The sequence below is a fragment of the Lipotes vexillifer genome, unplaced genomic scaffold (assembly GCF_000442215.2).
Source record: "Lipotes vexillifer unplaced genomic scaffold, Lipotes_vexillifer_v1.1 scaffold253, whole genome shotgun sequence".
Classification (NCBI taxonomy): Eukaryota; Metazoa; Chordata; class Mammalia; order Artiodactyla; family Lipotidae; genus Lipotes; species Lipotes vexillifer.
The window spans coordinates 2,339,429-2,357,228 of NW_006780322.1; the positions used below are offsets into that span (position 1 = coordinate 2,339,429).

At 35.1% G+C, this 17,800-nt stretch overlaps 1 protein-coding gene across 1 annotated transcript in view; it reads right to left on the minus strand.

The window, feature by feature from the left end:
* The window catches only part of ZNF638 (zinc finger protein 638), an 84,522-nt gene that overhangs the window by 3,712 nt on the left and 63,010 nt on the right, over nt 1–17,800 (minus strand). Inside the window, exons 19-25 of the mRNA XM_007453393.1 lie at nt 17,359–17,493; nt 16,080–16,205; nt 11,725–11,762; nt 5,836–7,060; nt 5,183–5,248; nt 2,363–3,317; nt 1,444–1,548 (exon numbers count right to left, since the gene is read on the minus strand). Coding sequence (XP_007453455.1) covers nt 1,444–1,548; nt 2,363–3,317; nt 5,183–5,248; nt 5,836–7,060; nt 11,725–11,762; nt 16,080–16,205; nt 17,359–17,493 — 2,650 coding nt within the window. The remainder of the gene's footprint in view (nt 1–1,443; nt 1,549–2,362; nt 3,318–5,182; nt 5,249–5,835; nt 7,061–11,724; nt 11,763–16,079; nt 16,206–17,358; nt 17,494–17,800) is intronic.

Sequence of the window (17,800 nt, forward strand, 5' to 3'; positions counted from 1 at the left end):
TTCCCAAATCTGAGGGGATGGTTAGAAACTATGAAATCGTTATTTACTGTCCTCTTACTCCTTGCATTTTACCAGTCATCAAGTCCCAAAGAGTCGATTAAAAAGGCTGTCTCGCTTTTCTTGCAACAACCCTCAGTTGCAACCCCCAGTGTCTTGCTACAACCCTCAACAGAGTAATACTTTCTCAAACACATTTGCTGCTACCATGCCAAAGGCACCTTTATCTAATAATAACAACAATCATACATATTATATATAATTACATAATCATTTAAGAGATTAAAACAAATATTTTAAGTTTAAAATTATTTAAAAAATGACTTTTTCTTAAGCTAGGTTCTTTCATCAAATATATTGTCTTAATGAAAATAAGTGGTTACAAAAGCAGTAAAGAAATGATTCTTTTTCTATTCTTCTGTTGAGATGAGGCAGCTGGTAGCTGAAGTTGCCCTTATCACAACAGAAATCCCGAGGGGGGAAAGCCCTCATGAAATTATGCTAGAAGCATTTGTCAGTTAGTAAAACCATTGACTATGGCTTGGTATCAAGGAGAGGTTAATGGAGAAGAATAAACAAAGGAGGAGTACCCACTTAGCCAAGGGAGAGAGCATCAAGAAAGAGTACATAATCAACAGTAACAAATGATGCAGAGAAGTCAAATAAGACTAAATTAAGAAGAAAAAACTTAATCCAGTATGACAACAAGCAGAAGGGTTTTAGGTTTTTATTACACCTGGTTAGGAAATGGGAAAGGAAGGAGGCCTAAATAAACTGTGGAGCAGCACTGAGGACCCAGCTGAGAGCTGCTAGGTCAATGAGATTCCACTGAATCACAGTTGGTAGTTTTTCCTTAGAGAACGTAAGATACAAAAGCAGGAGGGCAATGAGGGTGCTGTTTTCAAAGAGAATGGTACTAGGGATTTAGGATTTTGCTATGGATATATGGACACAATGACAAATACTTGTTAGGTAACTGGAGTATTCTAGACACTGTTCCCTATTTGTTTCAACATAAATTGTATTAATGTTAAGACATCTTATTTAATTCATTGGCTGCCTGCTTGGCAGCATCCACAAAGCAAGGGACCTGGTACACAAATAAAAACTAGTTAATAAATAATTTTTACTTGATGCTGCAACATGGTCAGAATAACCTTTCGTAGATCATTTCCATGAAAATTTGTCACATTCTATTATAATAGGATCACATATTATTCTCTATTATCCCATTCCATTATGTTCCATTATCTCTATAATTGCAAAGATAAAAATCTTTATCCAGATCTAATCATTAATGGACTGCCTTCCCTCACTCCCTCAACTCCCATCCCTGCTCTGTTGACTCTTTTTCTACTTTTCTTCTTAGACAGTAGATCTTTGGAACTTTAACCACCTCCTCATATTGTGTTACTCTCTCCCCCACTTCTATCGATCCTGCTTTACCTTCACTAATTTGGAAGGCCTCTTCATCTTTTGCTGGTTCTGCCGTAACAGCTTTTTCTGATGGTGGCGTTTTCCCAATTCTAACTCTCTTGGCTGGCACTTTAGCTTTAAAGAGAAAGTCTAATTTATTGCTACAGTAACAGTGTTTAAATTGCTTTTAACTCTGAATAACAACTTTAACACCTTTTTTGCAAACAAGATAGATATTACTCAAATTTGGGAAGGAAACCTATTTCTAATATAAAATAGAAGAACTCTGTTTTTAAAAATTCAGCACTAGTCTAAGCATTCTCCTTTTATTTTCCCATTTATCCTGATCAAAACTCTACCTTCCCACCTGCTTTTCTCAAGGAACCTACACACATTTTTCTATTTTGTTCAAGACTGTGGGACCTTGCTAGTATTTTTTATGCTTAGTTTGGTTAAATCTTTCAAGATTTTTGTATTTGAAATTATTTTGATCTCCCTAAAGTACTGAAAGTGAGCTGACCTATTATTCTATACCATCAAAATATTACTTAAAAGTGAAATGGTACCTTCACAAATTTTCCCAAATCCTAAGTCTAAGCAAAAACTAGGAGGCAGGCTGGTATAAACAGCCTTCTACTTATCAAAAGCTGTATTTTCTCAATAATATAAACATATAATTTTCATTCCAATTCTAATCTGGGTATTCTAGTTTGCTTTCTGGTTTTGTTATCTTTTTCTTGAGATACAGTAACTTGGGGTAGGGTCTGAACTAAGAGAAATTTGTGAAACTTGAACATATTCCTTTGGAAAATGTCACTTGGCCATAACTATCTGTTGGCTTCTTATGTCAATACACAGTGAAATTACTGGTAATGTTGTAACATATATTTTAAAAAATTTTAAATGTAGTCCCCTCATAAAACAAAAGCTACCACTTCTGAGTATCTACCTGCTAAGTGTCTTTCAATCATGGTTTTCAGATCTTCTTCCATAACATTCTCATTTACTGGACCCACTTGGGACAAAGCTTCAAGTTTTGTCTTCTTTGTGTCCACAGCTCTCTTTTTTCTATCCCCTCTTTTATCGGCGGGATGGTCATGTCTGCTTTGTGTTAATTCAACTTTTAAATCATTGTCTCCATCTTCCTCCTCTCCAACTTCATCAACAGTAACAAAATTAAGCTCTTCTTTAAGGTTGTTAAAATCTGCCAGAGAGTCTTCATCCTCTTCAGTCACTTCATCTAATGTCACTAAATGCAGATCACTGCTGTCATCCTGTATTTCATCTACAGTAACTAAAGCAGAAGGGTCTTCAGGCATGTGAGAAGAAATGAACCCAATGGAATCCCTTCCAGTATTTTCCTCATCTCCTTTAGTATTTAAAGCAGCAAAACTTATGTCTGCCGACTCATTTAAAGGTAGCTCTTCTACTTCTCCAATTTCATCCACAGTTACCAAGCGTTCCTGTTTGAGAAGATCTTGTTCTTCAGCCACTGACAGTACAGTAACATCTTTAGGTTCACTGTGGGAAATGCAATCATCTTGATCAATCAACTCATCTAATGTAAGAAGTGAATTTGAATTTTTTACCATTTCTTCCATATTTATTTCTTCTTCATCAATTACTTCATCCACAGTGACTAGAGCTTGTGCTATATGTGCAGCTGCATCTTCTTCTTCCCCAATCTCATCCAATGTTACAAAAGATAATTCTCCCTCAACAACACGAGGAGCAGAGACCTTCCCCTTCTTCTTCTTCAAGGTAAGTTCAGAGGAAGGGGTATTTTTGAGAGCTTCTTTCCTTTTTCCCTTCAGTGGATTCTGCTTGGCTTGAAAAGGATTCACTTCTTCTATAACTTCATCCACAGTAACAAATTCATCCAAATTAAATGGAAATAAGGGTTCCTGTTGGAAAGGTAAAAAAACTCACAGAATTGTGAACAACTACTGATAACTGGCTAGATTCCATACAGTCTCAATAAATGTGCATGACATATCTATCATTTGTGAGAATTTCAGTATAGAGATGTTTCCTAAAGCTGAAATTAGTTATTTTTCAAAGCCCCACAAACAAATCCAAAGAGTAAACAATGCCAAAGGTAAAATCCTAACAATATCAATCTAATTCCACCTTTACTTAATTTCAGTAAGATTACAATTATTTCCTAAATGATGTACGAATTGGAAATATGATGTACAAAAATACTACATTAAGAGCATTTACCAAACAATTAATATAATATAAAGCATTTACTCTTCCATATGTTAAATGAGATCTAGCAAATGTTTTGGAGACTTCATGGACTACTAAAAGCACCTCAAATGCAACTAGAAAGTTAACAGCTAACTAGATTGTTCCATCAATCAATTTATATACATATTTTAAGATATGTAATACTAACATATAGGCACATTTTGCTTTATTGCACTTTGCTTCATTGTACCTTGCAGATACTACTTTTTACAAATTGAAGATTTGTGGAAACCCTGTGATAAACAAGTCTATTGGCGCCATTTTTCCAACAGCACTTGCTAACTTCATGTCTCTGTGTCACATTTTCAGTAATTCTCACAATATGCAAACTTCTTCATTATCATTTTATTTGTTATGGTGATCTCTGGTCAGTGACCTTTGATGTTACTACTGCAAAAAGATTATGATTCACTGAAGACTCAGATGATGGTTAGCATTTTTTAGCAATAAGGTACTTAATTAAGGTATGCACTTTTTTTAAAGACACAATGCTACTGTACACTTAATAGAGTACAGTATAATATAAACATAACTTTTACACGTACTGGGAAACCAAAAAATATGTGTGACTCACTTTTATTGAGATATTTACTTTACTATTCTGGTCTGAACAGAACTTGTAATATCTCTGAGGTATGCCTATATAAGATTTATATTTTGAGAAAGTTATATGGAAAATTTATTACTAAGACTTAATGACAAATATAACTGCACTTGAAAAAAAAATAGTATCTGTAATTTGAAAAATAGTGCCAATTACTAAAGAAAATAAATCCCTGGCAGGCCTCCTACACATTTAGTACACTATCAATGGTCAATTACTAGTAAATATAATAATGGCATTACAATACATACCCAGGAAATTTAGGGCAGGAGGGGGAATCTGTAAGCAACTGTACTATCAATTTATTAAGCCATGGAAGAACCATAATCCTTATTTCTGCTTCTTAAACTACTTACATTTCTCCTTGCCCTAATAAAATAGACCCAAATTTATGCCCTACCAGGGGAAAAAAGTAAAATAACTGAAAAAATATTCTATGAATAACAGAAATCTAAAATACCAAACAGCCAAATATACTGTAACATGTTTATTTGGCAATAGAAGTCAGTACCAAGAAAGTAAATCTTAAAGCCCATCTAGTTAGGATAAATTGAGCCATACCAAAAGGATAACAAAATGGAGAGGACTCAAGTCAAATGCCAACCTCCTTTACATAGATGATTTTATTCTGTGTTACAACCCATTCCTACTGATGTTGACTGGACATGTCTTCCTACTCTAATCCCCTTTCCATCCCTGTGTAACTTTTTGCCCCACACCAAGAACAAACTATTTAGCCTAGCTCAAGGTCAGAAAACGAACTGGTGGTGGGGTCAAAAATATACTATCTCATTCCTGTCCTTTGCTCTATATCAAACTAATTATTACAGGAGAGACACAAGTTACAAGGTGGACGAACTCTTTTATGGAATGATGGAATAGATGGGTCTGTGTTAGTAGATTGTTTCTTACCTCTTTGGGTTTGGAACTTCTACCAGTGGTGCTTTTAGAAGTCTTAGTGTTTTGCCCAGTCAAAGTCTGAAATATTAAATAAGAAATACAGAAAAACAGAATTTACAACTAGGTTATTAATGTTCTTTAAAACACAAAAAGAATTCAAAAAGCAAATATTACCCAAACACATTCAATTATACAAATATTTAACAGGTACACGAAACTAAGTCAACAATCATTTAACAGTATAGGCATCATCTCCATAAGTTGTAGTTAAATTCAGTTTTACTGTCTAAATTGGGCCATCAGTAAGCTGATAAAGGGAGCTTCAATTTAAAAGAGAAAACAGTTTCCCACTTCAGGAGCAGAGTGCTAAATCACCTCAGGAGATTCAATGCAGAATTTTTTTTTTTTTAATACAAAGTTTTATTTCTGACCACACTTTATCCAAATAATGCTTTCACACCTGTTAATAAATTACAGACTTGAGCTTATTATTCTAAGTGTCTACTGGCTTAAATCAATGGAGTCATTTAAGAAAGGGAAAAGGGAGCTTGGGGGCGAAGGGAGTGAGGAGATGAAAGCATAAAACAAGATTACATCTCCTACTCCTTAGCTACAACAGATAATCACTTCAAAGATTCTCTGAACATTCTTCCTACCCTCCTCACCTTATTGTTGCTGTCATCCCGTTTCATGGCGGAAGGTTTAGCCTCTGTTTCCTGAGACTGTTTTGTAATATCCCTGTAATCCAGTTTAGAATCTTTGCCTTGCAGGGCTGAGATCCTTCCACTGCCTCCTCTGCTAACACTGCTCTGAGTGGGTTTCAATTTACTGCTGTTTTCAGCCAAGCTTGATCTGGCACTTGTAGGCTTAAGGAGACCCAATTCCTTGGCTGAAAGTTTCTTTTCAGCATTTATTTGATCTCTGAGTACAGATTTTAGAAAACTTTTCTGGTTTTCAGATTTTGAAGCTGTAGCTTTTGCCTTTAGAGAAGAGACCATACCAGCCTTGATGCTTGATTTACTGCTAGATGCATTTGATGCAGGCAGCATACTAATTTTACTAGTTTCATCAGACTTATTGGCCTGAACCACTCCTTTATTTGGGCATGCCTTGGTCACTGAGTTTTCTGCAGGCTTTTCTTTCATTGCAGTCACAATCTTTTCCAACTTCTCTGCAACCATCTTATCATCATTCTTTTCAGCCTTCTCTATTCGTATTTGCAGATCCATGCTGGTTTCCTTGGTATTTAATTCATTCTCCTCCTTTTCATCCATATTACTTTTTGCAGAAATTCCCTTTGTGCTCACTGCCTGCTCATCCCCAGTGGAAATTCCAGGTACTAAGGCCACAACACAAGTAGATGGTACTATTTCTGAAACAGTTTCATGTTTGTCTACTTCAGCTACAGCTTCTATCATAGACTGTGTAATCTTAGAAAAGAAATCTTCTGCTTCAGATGGAGAGTCTTCTAGAATTCCTTTGATGTTCCTTTCTTCTATAAATGCACTATCAGATGATGATAATTCTGTTTCAGGGTTAATAATTTCTGCCTCTTCCTTCTCAAAGTCACTGGTATACACCTGCTGATTTAAAACAGACTGCTCTCCATTTTCAGTGAATAAGTCAATACTGGCTGGAGTGGATGCTACAAGAGGAATTTCCACTTTGACCTCCTCTCCCTGAGTTTCAACTTCAAATGTTTCAATAGCAAAGTCAGAGACACATAGTGCTTTTTCTGGTTCTTCCTCACAAGGCTCCTCCTGTTGTATAAAAGTTTCTATTTGAATGCTGGGAACAGACTCTTCTTCAACTTCACTAGGTTTAACAGAGGGACTATCAGCTGCTCTTTGCACCTCACTTTCATCAACTGGACGGTTTTTCAAGTCAGGGCTACAAGTATTTAAAAACAAAAAGAACACAAACAAAAACACAAACAAAAATCAAACTATGATGAGAATTCAACCATCATAAATAGTCCTGTCGATGCTAACTGTTAAGACTTCCTGATACAAGAGCAATAAGCATTGGGAAATCCAGCCAGTCAGCATTATAATGGTTAAGAAGTTTTGATGTAAATATACAAATAACATACAATTTTTAAAAGATCCTCCACTGCACTAAAGATTTCTTTTTAGTTCAAAGAAAGTTATGGCAATATTATGACCACTGATACGATCATTTTTCTCATTCATATAAGTTATAACCATTTTTTTTCCCTTCTGTGTCAAGTTTGCCCCTGAGACCAGAAGGCTGAATGTGAATTTGAGACATCTAAAATTATTATTAGGCCCTATCTCCCCAACAGTGGTAACTGAAATAATAAAATATGTTTATGGTTCGCGAAACTAATGATCCATGCATTAAAATTTACAATTTTATAAGTGAGCCTTACCTAAAAGGAACATAAACAGAAACTGATAGGCCACAGTTATCTTAACCACGTCACCTCTTTCTTTTGGATGTGAAACAGATTTGTTTTCAATTTCCCAAGAACTGTATTTATTAGTAATACTTAAAAGAAAACTTTCTTTGGAAATATCTTTTAAATACTCTGTGGAGATTTAAAGTTAGAGGCAAAGCTGATACAATCACCTTAACATAAACATGTATTCTTATTATAAAGTATGTGCCTTTGGCTATATCACAAGAAGAAATTTGTTAAAAGAAATCCTTCCAGTTACAGAGACTAATTTAAGATTCTAATACATAGCTTAAAATTTTAAGTAAAATTATTTAGAAGAAATGGAGGAAATACATGGCAAATATATGCAACTGATCTAATTCATCAAGATCCTCCCAAATGCAACATAAAAATAAGTGTGCAATACAACTATTTTCACTGAGACAGAGACAGAATAAACTGTTTTTATATTAATGCTCCATAGATAAGAGATTATCCTGAATAGTAATAAGGAAAATCTTAGCTTCTGAAGACACATCCAGCACCCTGTCAACACAATAATGTTTAACAAATACATCTGCTTAATTACATTAGAAGGTACAGTTTGGAAAGACTCCAGAATGTGATCCTGCCATATCAATATCTCAGTGTTGACTTTTTCCTCCTACTCTTCAAGGAAGGAGGGGATGAGACATCCCTTTTGATATGCTTCTCAAAGGGTGCCTATATATACTCTTTAGTTACTGCACGATGGTGTCCGTGTCCTGAGACATTAATAATATTTCAGAAGTTTGGAAAAAGTAAGTGCTACCACATCAGGGTCTAACCATATGAGCCAATAAACTATTCCTCCCTCCTCCAATGATGGTAAGTTTAAACTTCCAGAGGAGAAAACTTATTCTAAGAGATCAGAGAAACACCTCTTAAAGAAAAGCCATTGGGGCTTCCCTGGTGGCGCAGTGGTTGAGAGTCCGCCTGCCGATGCAGGGGACGTGGGTTCGTGCCCCGGTCCAGGAAGACCCCACATGCCGCGGAGCGGCTGGGCCCGTGAGCCATGGCCGCTGTGCCTGCGCGCCCGGAGCCTGTGCTCCGCAACGGGAGAGGCCACGGCAGTGAGAGGCCCTCATAAAAAGCCATTAAGGCAAAGAGTTTGAGGAATTTAATTAAAAAGTCAGTAACCACAGACCTTTATCAAATAATGTTCTATTCAACTGTATAAGCTATCCTTTGTATGCTGAAAGGGTTTAAAGGTTTGTATTTGAAATGATTCACATCCCTTATATTAAAAAATACCAATGGGGGCTTCCCTGGTGGCACAGTGGTTGAGGGTCCGCCTGCCGATGCAGGGGACACAGGTTCATGCCCCAGTCCGGGAAGATCCCACATGCTGCGGAGCGGCTGGGCCCGTGAGCCATGGCCGCTGGGCCTGCGCGTCCGGAGCCGGTGTTCCGCAACGGGAGAGGCCCGCGTACCGCAAACAAACAAACAAAAAATACCAATGGCTGATTTTTGGTGTTCCAAATTCTTAGGAAAAGTAAAAAAAAAAAAAAAAAAAAAAAACTTGCTGCCAAGCACAAGTATGACAAAGAAAAAGTTGTGATATTCAGTTAAAGCAGTTATGTAAATATTATTTCTCAAGAAATAAGCTTTCATTTTTAAGTTACAAGACTCATTTCCAATAATGAACATTAAATTCAAACTCCTGCCTCATTGCAGAACTGCATATTAACCCTAAAGGCTTTACAAACTAGAGCTATACAAAAACACCAATTTACTGGGCTTTAGAAGGAGAACAATGGAGATTTTGATTCCTGGCTCTAGGATATAGCAAGTCATCCCCCTTTACCACATTTAAAGTTTGTCAGTAAATTTAAAAAGCTGTTATCTTTTATACAAAATGAATCACTATGCAGTTTCACACTTGAAACAGACAGCATGAACCTACTTAGGAAAATGGCTTAATTCCATATTTGTTCTTGTGTGCCAGTCTTTTAAAATTATAGTGCTTTCTTCATAGGATTTATTTTCCAAAAATTAGTACCTAGTTTTCTGGCTGAGATGGTAAAAACCTTCAGTGTTCATCAAGTTAGCTTGGAAAGTCAGTTTGAGATGTCAAATAAATGAAATTATTAACACCAGAGTATAAAAAACAGTCTTTTAAAAGAATAAAGAAAACAAAATCTTATTCTGGAAACTGGACCAAAAAAGGATTCCAGGAAGGCTGGGTTCAGGATAGGGGTATCTAATTTCCCACTCCCCTGTCCTACACCATCCCTCCATAAAACCAGGGTTTCAAAATCTTCAGAGAAGGTATATAATAAAAGCTGGCCATGAGAACAAAGGTTAACACCGTACCATACACTTTCTGAGAAACTTTAGACTGAGACATAACACTGAAGATCAGTATTTATTTCAGAGGGCCACTGAGTATTGCCCAACATTATTAATGAACTGGTGAACATTTCCTCTTGCGCCCTTATTTGGAGCCTTAATCATATGATAAGTAAATAATGTTCACATGGGGGTTGGTTAAAACAGGGAAAATGTAGAATTTTATTAAGTTATTAATATATCCATGTGAGATTTCTTTTAAAAAGGAAACAAATACTTTACATTAACTATAAACAAGAGGATCATATTAACGAATTAGCATCCACAAGTGCTTAAAAAAACAAACAAACAAAAAAAACAAGGACCAGTATTTTCTCAGGATCAGCTTACTCCAATAAAGAAATGTGAAGTATTCAGCCACATCCCATGTCTTTTTTCTCTAATGTCATACAAGTCAGAAAAAAACTGCAAAGTGGGAATTAAGAAATTATTAGTGCTAGAACTTTAAAAATTAATAAGATTAGACAGCTATTTGTAAATTCATTAAGACACATCTGATTTTAAAAGATAAGTGAAAACAATGAAAGAGAAAATGACCAAACACACACAATAACTATTCTTTTGGACGTGAAAGAAACTGTCAAATGAAATATACAAAACGGATTTTTGGAAGAGCCTACTTAATTACCAGCCAGAGTTACTACAGCCAAACTGCAGGTCTATCTATACTACTGCATGCAGCATTGTTACTTATTCAGCCCTTTGCGGGCTTTTGTAGCAAACACTGCTTGCTGTTGGTTACTTCTTAGGCATGTAAATATAATTGGTATGCTGATGTGCAACTTAAAAAAGTCTGTGTGGATACATATAGCCAATCTATTGCTTAAAGTTACCGATGTATTTTAATGTACTCATAATCATCTTTATCATTTAAAAGTCTCATTTTATAAAAATTAATTACTGAGAAGAAAAATCTATAAGACATCCTGTTTTTCAGGCCTCTTATAATTAGGCAGTGTATCAAATAAAATAAACTTTCCATATTTAAACACTCAAACTCCTCTTTCAAACTGATAAGCTCTTAACTACACTGACTAAAAAATAAGGGTAAATCACTTAGTATGAAAGAGAAAGAATTCTCTATCAGTGATTCCCAATGAAGAACAGTGAAAGGGAGTTTATTCATTGGTGGGACAAGGGTGGTGATGAGTGTGGTATTCATCAGGATGAGGAAGTCACTACAAAGAGGATATACTATATGTGGTCAAAAAAGGTTGTGAGTTACCAGTCTGTATAGACTCTGAAGAACCACCTTTCAACCTCTGAAAATATAAAGCAGTTACATATTATTTTGTTTTATACCAAAATACACACTAAATATTATCTTTCTGGTTTTAAAAACTCAATGAAAATTTAAAAGGATTATACAAACTTAAAATTTACTACTGTGCCTAACTATTTTGGAATAGAAAAATCTAACAAGAATATAATACTGATAACAGAGTTGAGCTGTTCAAGAGACTTAGCAAAACATTTCATAAAGAAGGCAATTTTATATATTTAATTCAAACTGTGTGTACACATTCACTTCTCCTAAAAAAAAAATCAGTAAATATCTGAAAGAGACCAAAAATAATTTTTAAATAAAGCCCCTAGGTCAAACAGAGCCCTCCAAAAACCCCAAAACAAAAAACACCCTCATAACACTCATAAAAGATACAAACTTTTTGTTACTAGTGAACAATTACTATAAAATACAGAAATAATATTCAGTAATTAACTATGTACTATAAAAACTGTTAGCAAACTTAAAGCAACATACCTTTTTTTCCCTAGTTCTGGGTCTTTCTCAGCTTCAGCCTGTAATATAATTCCACATTTTATTAGAGGTTATTCTACTGGATTTAAAATATTTAACTCATCAATGCAGTGTTTTCAGTTCTTAAAATCTAAGCTAAAAAAAAAAACCCATACCTTAAAAATATATCAAAACAGATAGTTTTCAGTGTCCACATAACCATGAAGCTCTAGAATTTTTTTCCCATTTTTAGATAAAGATCTCTAAATAAGATTATACAGAATAAATGACACACAGAAATTAATGAGAAAAATAAGTTTCCATAATGTTCATAATAAATAAGAAAATTTTAACTTTAAAAGCCTGGAAATACCACCTTTTGCTAAGAATAAAAACAATCAACCTGAAATATCAACATATTTTTTGTGCAATTATTATTTTAAAAGACTTCTATTTATGAGAGACTAGTTGACTTAGAAAGCTTTCTACTCAAAACACACAGAAGTGCTGGACAAAATTTAACAAAAATCCTTTTAAACAAGTATCTGAACCACCAAGAAAGCAATGTCCTGGGGCCCAAAATGAAAGGAGGAATTAAAATTCAGTGCTTATGTACCAAGCACTGATCCAGGCACTTAGGATACATCACTGAACAAAAAAGCAAAAATATCTGCCCTTTAGAACTTACATATACTAGCTGAAGGCTTTTTCTGTGGGGAATCGTGTGCTGAGTTGAGAATTATCTTTCTCTAGATTTTCTCAGATTAAAAGCCGAGAATTATATTGCATAGAAACTGAATAATATTTCTAGAGAGGTTCCCGGTGTGGGTGTTGGAGTCCCAGAGTAAAGGCCTTCTTTACTAGGGTATCTGGTAAGGTATCCAGTCTACATTGTAATGGTATATAAAGAAAATTAAAGATGGCAGTTGATAAGTCCCATCCACAGTGCTTACAAGCGGTCTTCTCATTCGCGGGAGAAACTTGTTAGAGGAAAACAAAACCAAAACCAAAACCAACCTATATGATAGTAGAGAAAATCTATACCAGATACCTGTATTAGCTAACTTGCTTCTTTACTCATAAATTAATAGAAGAGAAAAACAAATGCACGAGAGAACAAATTAAGCATACAAAACTGACTGAAGATATTTCAGAGAACTGCTTTAAAAACAACTCTAAAGAATACTCTCTAAAAAATTTTTCTAAAAAAAAATTCAATAGGATATAGCATCCATAATATCAGTACAGGTGCTACTTCCAGAAAGACAGAACATTAAAATTTGAAGAGAAGAAATATTCAAAGATATAAGAGGAAAATTTTCCTCAGGTGAAGGAACACACTAATTTTTAGACTGCATAATTCAATGAATGATCTAAGCAGGATATAGGAAGTAAGTCCCAAACCAAGTTAAAACTTTGCTCACTGCACTAGCCATACTGATCCTCCTTGGAATTCCAGAATCACCAAATATGTCCCTAAGGCCTCAGCTCTTGTTCTCTCTAAAAACCTCTTCTCTTTGATACGTTAGTAGAGTTCGCTCTCTTACTTCTTTCTTTCAGGTCTCTCAAATAACTTTCTCAGAGGGGCCTGACCACTCTAAAATACACATATCCCCCTGTACACCCCGCCATCCACCACACTCTATCATTTTTTCTTGATTTTTCTCCACAGCACTTCATAGCACTTTTTACCACCTCACACTACGTATATATACGTGTGTGTGTGTATTTGTGTGTGTGTGTGTGTGTGTGTGTGTGTGTATATATATATATATATATATAAAATAAGCTCCTTGAAGACTGGGCCATTGACTCCTCTGTTTACCAATGTATTCCAAAGTCTAAAACAGTGCTGGCATAGAGAAGGAATTAGATAACTATTTGCTAAATAAATTAGGAATAAATGCTAAAAGGTTTCAAAGAGAAAAAAAAATTACATAGAGGTAGGATTGGAATCAGCCTTCTCCTTAACAACACTGGTTAAGAAAAACAAAACAATAAAAGCAAGAACAATCTGAGCACAGAATTCTCCACCTGGACAGACCATCAATGAAACATGTAAGAGAAAAATAAAGTCATTTCCAAATATGCAGGGATTTAGAAAGTTTACTGGCCATACATACTTTCTGGGAAAATTATTTGACAATATATTCTGGCAAACAAAGTAATCCAAGAGAGTAGGAGATACAGAGTCCAAGAAATAACAGAAGTTAACTCAGAAGAGCAATAAAATCAAAGGTATATAGATGCTTTACAAAGCAAATGGCCATAAATTTATAACAGGGTGTCAGAAGGATAGCTCTAAGGAGAGAGCATATTCTATTCAACAAATAGTAATTAAGTTATGTGACCTGAGTAACATGAAGACAGTCTTCTTTTTTCCTTTCAACAACAAAAAAACAACTCCTAAACTGTACAGGAAAGCCATAACCCAAATACTGAACAAAAACACAGCATCATTTTGAGAAAAGACTGGGAGTATAAGAGAGTCACTTCCAAGTGTGCAAATTACACGTATTTCTTTCTTTATAGAACTACTCTCATTACTAAATTCTGCAGTAAATATCTTCATAATCAAGATATCAAAAATGCAGGTACTGGGTTTCAGTACTTAGAATTACGCCTTCATACTCTATATGCAAGGTAACTATAGTTATAGAATTAAAGGTTGTAACGTATTACATGTGGAAGTAACATTACAGGTAACAAAAATGGGGGGAGGATATTGAACAGAGGGTAACATAGGATACCAATTAACTCATTATAAACATGGTAAATTAAAAAAATCTGGGGGCAGGATTTACTTCCACCTCATAGTCTAGCTTAGGCTTTCATTACCTCTCATATAGACTATTAAAACACCTTGAAATTAGTCCACCTGCCTCTACTATCCAATTTATGATTTGTTAAATGGATATAATGGACATTATGTGACATGCTCAAGATTACAAGGCTAGCTTAACAGTGGTTGAGCTAATAAGTCTTTTACAGTAAGTTAAATGTGCTCTTCAATTTAATAAGCTGCAAGAATGAGGCTGAGTTAGGATGTGGGAAATAAAGCATTAATTTAGGCAGAAGTTTCATATAATTTCCACTTGTTTCATTTTCTTTAAGTCTAAGAATTTGGGACCACAATTCTGGAAGAAAAATATCTGTGTAGTCTGTGTTTACTGTAATTCTGAACATAGTTGAAAGTAATAACTTGAAACATAACACAACACAGTTTTAAAAATACAATGTTCTGTTGAGAAAAGAAAAGTTAAAAACTTCAAAAAATTTTCTTCTGAAGTCAGGTTAAACAAGCCACACAAATTTGTGCTTAAGGACTTCCCTGGTGGCCCAGTGGTTAAGAATCCGCCTGCCAATGCAGGGGACACGGGTTCGAGCCCTGGTCTGGGAAGATCCCACATGCCACAGAGCAACTAAGCCTGTGCGTCACAACTACTGAGCCTGTGCTCTACAGCCTGCGAGCCACAACTACGGAGCCCGTGTGCCACAACTACTGAAGCCTGTGTGCCTAGAGCCTGTGCTCCACAACAAGAGAAGCCACCACAATGAGAAGCCTGCATACCATAACGAAGAGTAGCCCCCGCTCTCTGCAACCAGAGAAAGCCTGCACGCAGCAACGAAGACCCAATGCAGCCAAAAATAAATAAATTTATTTAAAAAAATAAATTTGTGCTCAAATCAGTATCATCATGCATCCATTTACTTATAGGTGATCTATTTAATTTGGATTTAGATGGTGGAATTTTCTCTTTCTTGAGCTAGCACAAGAGTTTGGCAGATTATCAAAAACCTGCAGACACCAAATATAAGGCCCTATTTACCTCTTGCTATTGAGATACAATGAAACTATTAGAAACATCTGAGTTTCAATTTAATTCTTTCAAAGGTAAACTATTCATAGTTTTCAAAGATTATTACTGTGCAAGCCAAGAACCTATAAAATCTTCTTTCTTATAAAAGAAGAGAGTATAATAATTTAAACAAGTAAAAGAAAAAAACTTCTATCAGGAGGAAGTCAAAATGGACTCAATGTAGACTGCATTCTGGAGATAATCATGCTATGTATATGGCATCACTCTGCACATATGTCCATAGTAAGCATCAGAATGAATATGCTACATTTTCTAAAATTACCTCAATTTATTCTCATTTATACAAATTTATACTGTTGCATAAACCACGAAAATTGAAACAATGATTGCAAAATAAATTTTTAAAAGAAACAGTATCTAAACTCAGAATGAGTTTGACTACTATCCAAGAATAATTCTCGAAATCAGCTTCAGAGTGTATCTCCTAGCTTTGGGAGAATGACCTTTATGCTTTCCTCATATTCTAAAAGCACAGAAGTTGATACAAAATAATCTTACCTCTGATGAGTCTATCTTTGGAGATAATGTGCAGATCAATACATGGTTACCTATGTTCTGTGGATTTTGTTTCAGAAAGCTGTACATTGACTGAGCAGATTCAGGACTATCTAACTGAAGAATTGCCTTTGGAAAAGACAGAAAAGTATTAATTACTAGTTCCTAAAAAAATTAAAAGGAGAATTACCATAAGATCCAGCAATTTCATTTTTTAGTATATACCTAAAAGAATTGAAAGCCAGAACTGCAACAAGTATTTGTACACCCATATTCATACCAGTATTATTCACACAGTCAAAAGGTGGAAGCAACCCAAGTGTTGATCAACAGATGAGTAGATAAACACATGTGATACATGCATACAATGGAATATTATTCAGCCTCAAGAAGGAGAATTCTGACATATGCTACAACACATGCTGGAAGACATGCTAAGTGAAATAAGCCAGACACAAAAGGACAAAAATTGTACGATTCCACTTATATGAGGTACCTAAAGTAGTTAAATACAGAGACAGAAATTTAAATTGTATAATGGTGGTTGCCAGGGGCTAGGAAAACGGGGGGATGGAGAGCTGTTGTTTAATGGATGGACAGCGAGTTTTAGTTTGTGAAAAAGTTCTGGGGATGGATAGTGGTGATGGCTGCACAACAACGTGAATATATTTAAATGCCACTGAACTGACACTTATACATGGTTAAAGAAATTTCTTAAACATGTCACAGAAATTAGTATCTACCACTTGGTCAATTAGGTATTTTTTATGAAGCAAATACTGTCAACTTTGCTATAAAACCCTTTCTACCTTTCTAGGTAATACATGGTTGACCAAAATCTAATTTTCACGGACACGTCTGAATTAAATAGAGAAGACAGAGGGCACAGAAAACGTAAAGGGACTTTAGAAATACCTGGTTGACACCCTTTCATTTTATAAATAAGAACTATAAGTGTAAGCCAACTTAGCTAAGGTCACAAAGGTAGTTCAGGCTAGATGAACACAAGTCTGCACTTCCCCAAAAGATAATGCTCTTTGCACGTATTACCTTTCTCCCTTGTGAAGTTTTTATTTCCCCTTCAAACTAAGAGTTCTTCCTCCTTCCTGCCAAAGCCCAGGAGAAAATATGATGGTATATCATAATTCTGCTAAGAGGCTGAATAATGTTTATAGGTGCTTCAGTTCAGAAGCTGAATTAAAAGTTACAGACCATAAAAATATAGGGTTCAATTATATATTCTCTACAGAACATACAGCGAAAATAGAAGGGACCTTGTTACCTTGTTTTTATTACTCATGTATACATGGTGATCCACTTTTCCAAACTGAAGTCCAACACAAAGTACACACTGAAGTCCATCTTCTGGTAAGTTATCAAGATGTACAAATCGATCATAAATTTTATCTACATTTGCCTGTATAGAAAAAGAGAAAAACAGCTAAAGTATCAAAGTGTAAAACACAGATTAACTATTTTTCAGAGGTCAGGTGATGTCCTCTCCCAAGAGTAAGAAAATGACCATATGGGTAAAGATAGTGAGGTCTTAGTACTAGATGGGAATAATCAGTGAAACAATATACTAAAAAAGGAAGCATAATCTTTCTTCTATCAACATAATATGTACCCAAAACCCTTAATATACCGAATATTTACCCAAGTCAGTTAATATTGCTCCAGAATATAAAAAATATTGCACATTAGGACTCCTTTACCCTCTACTT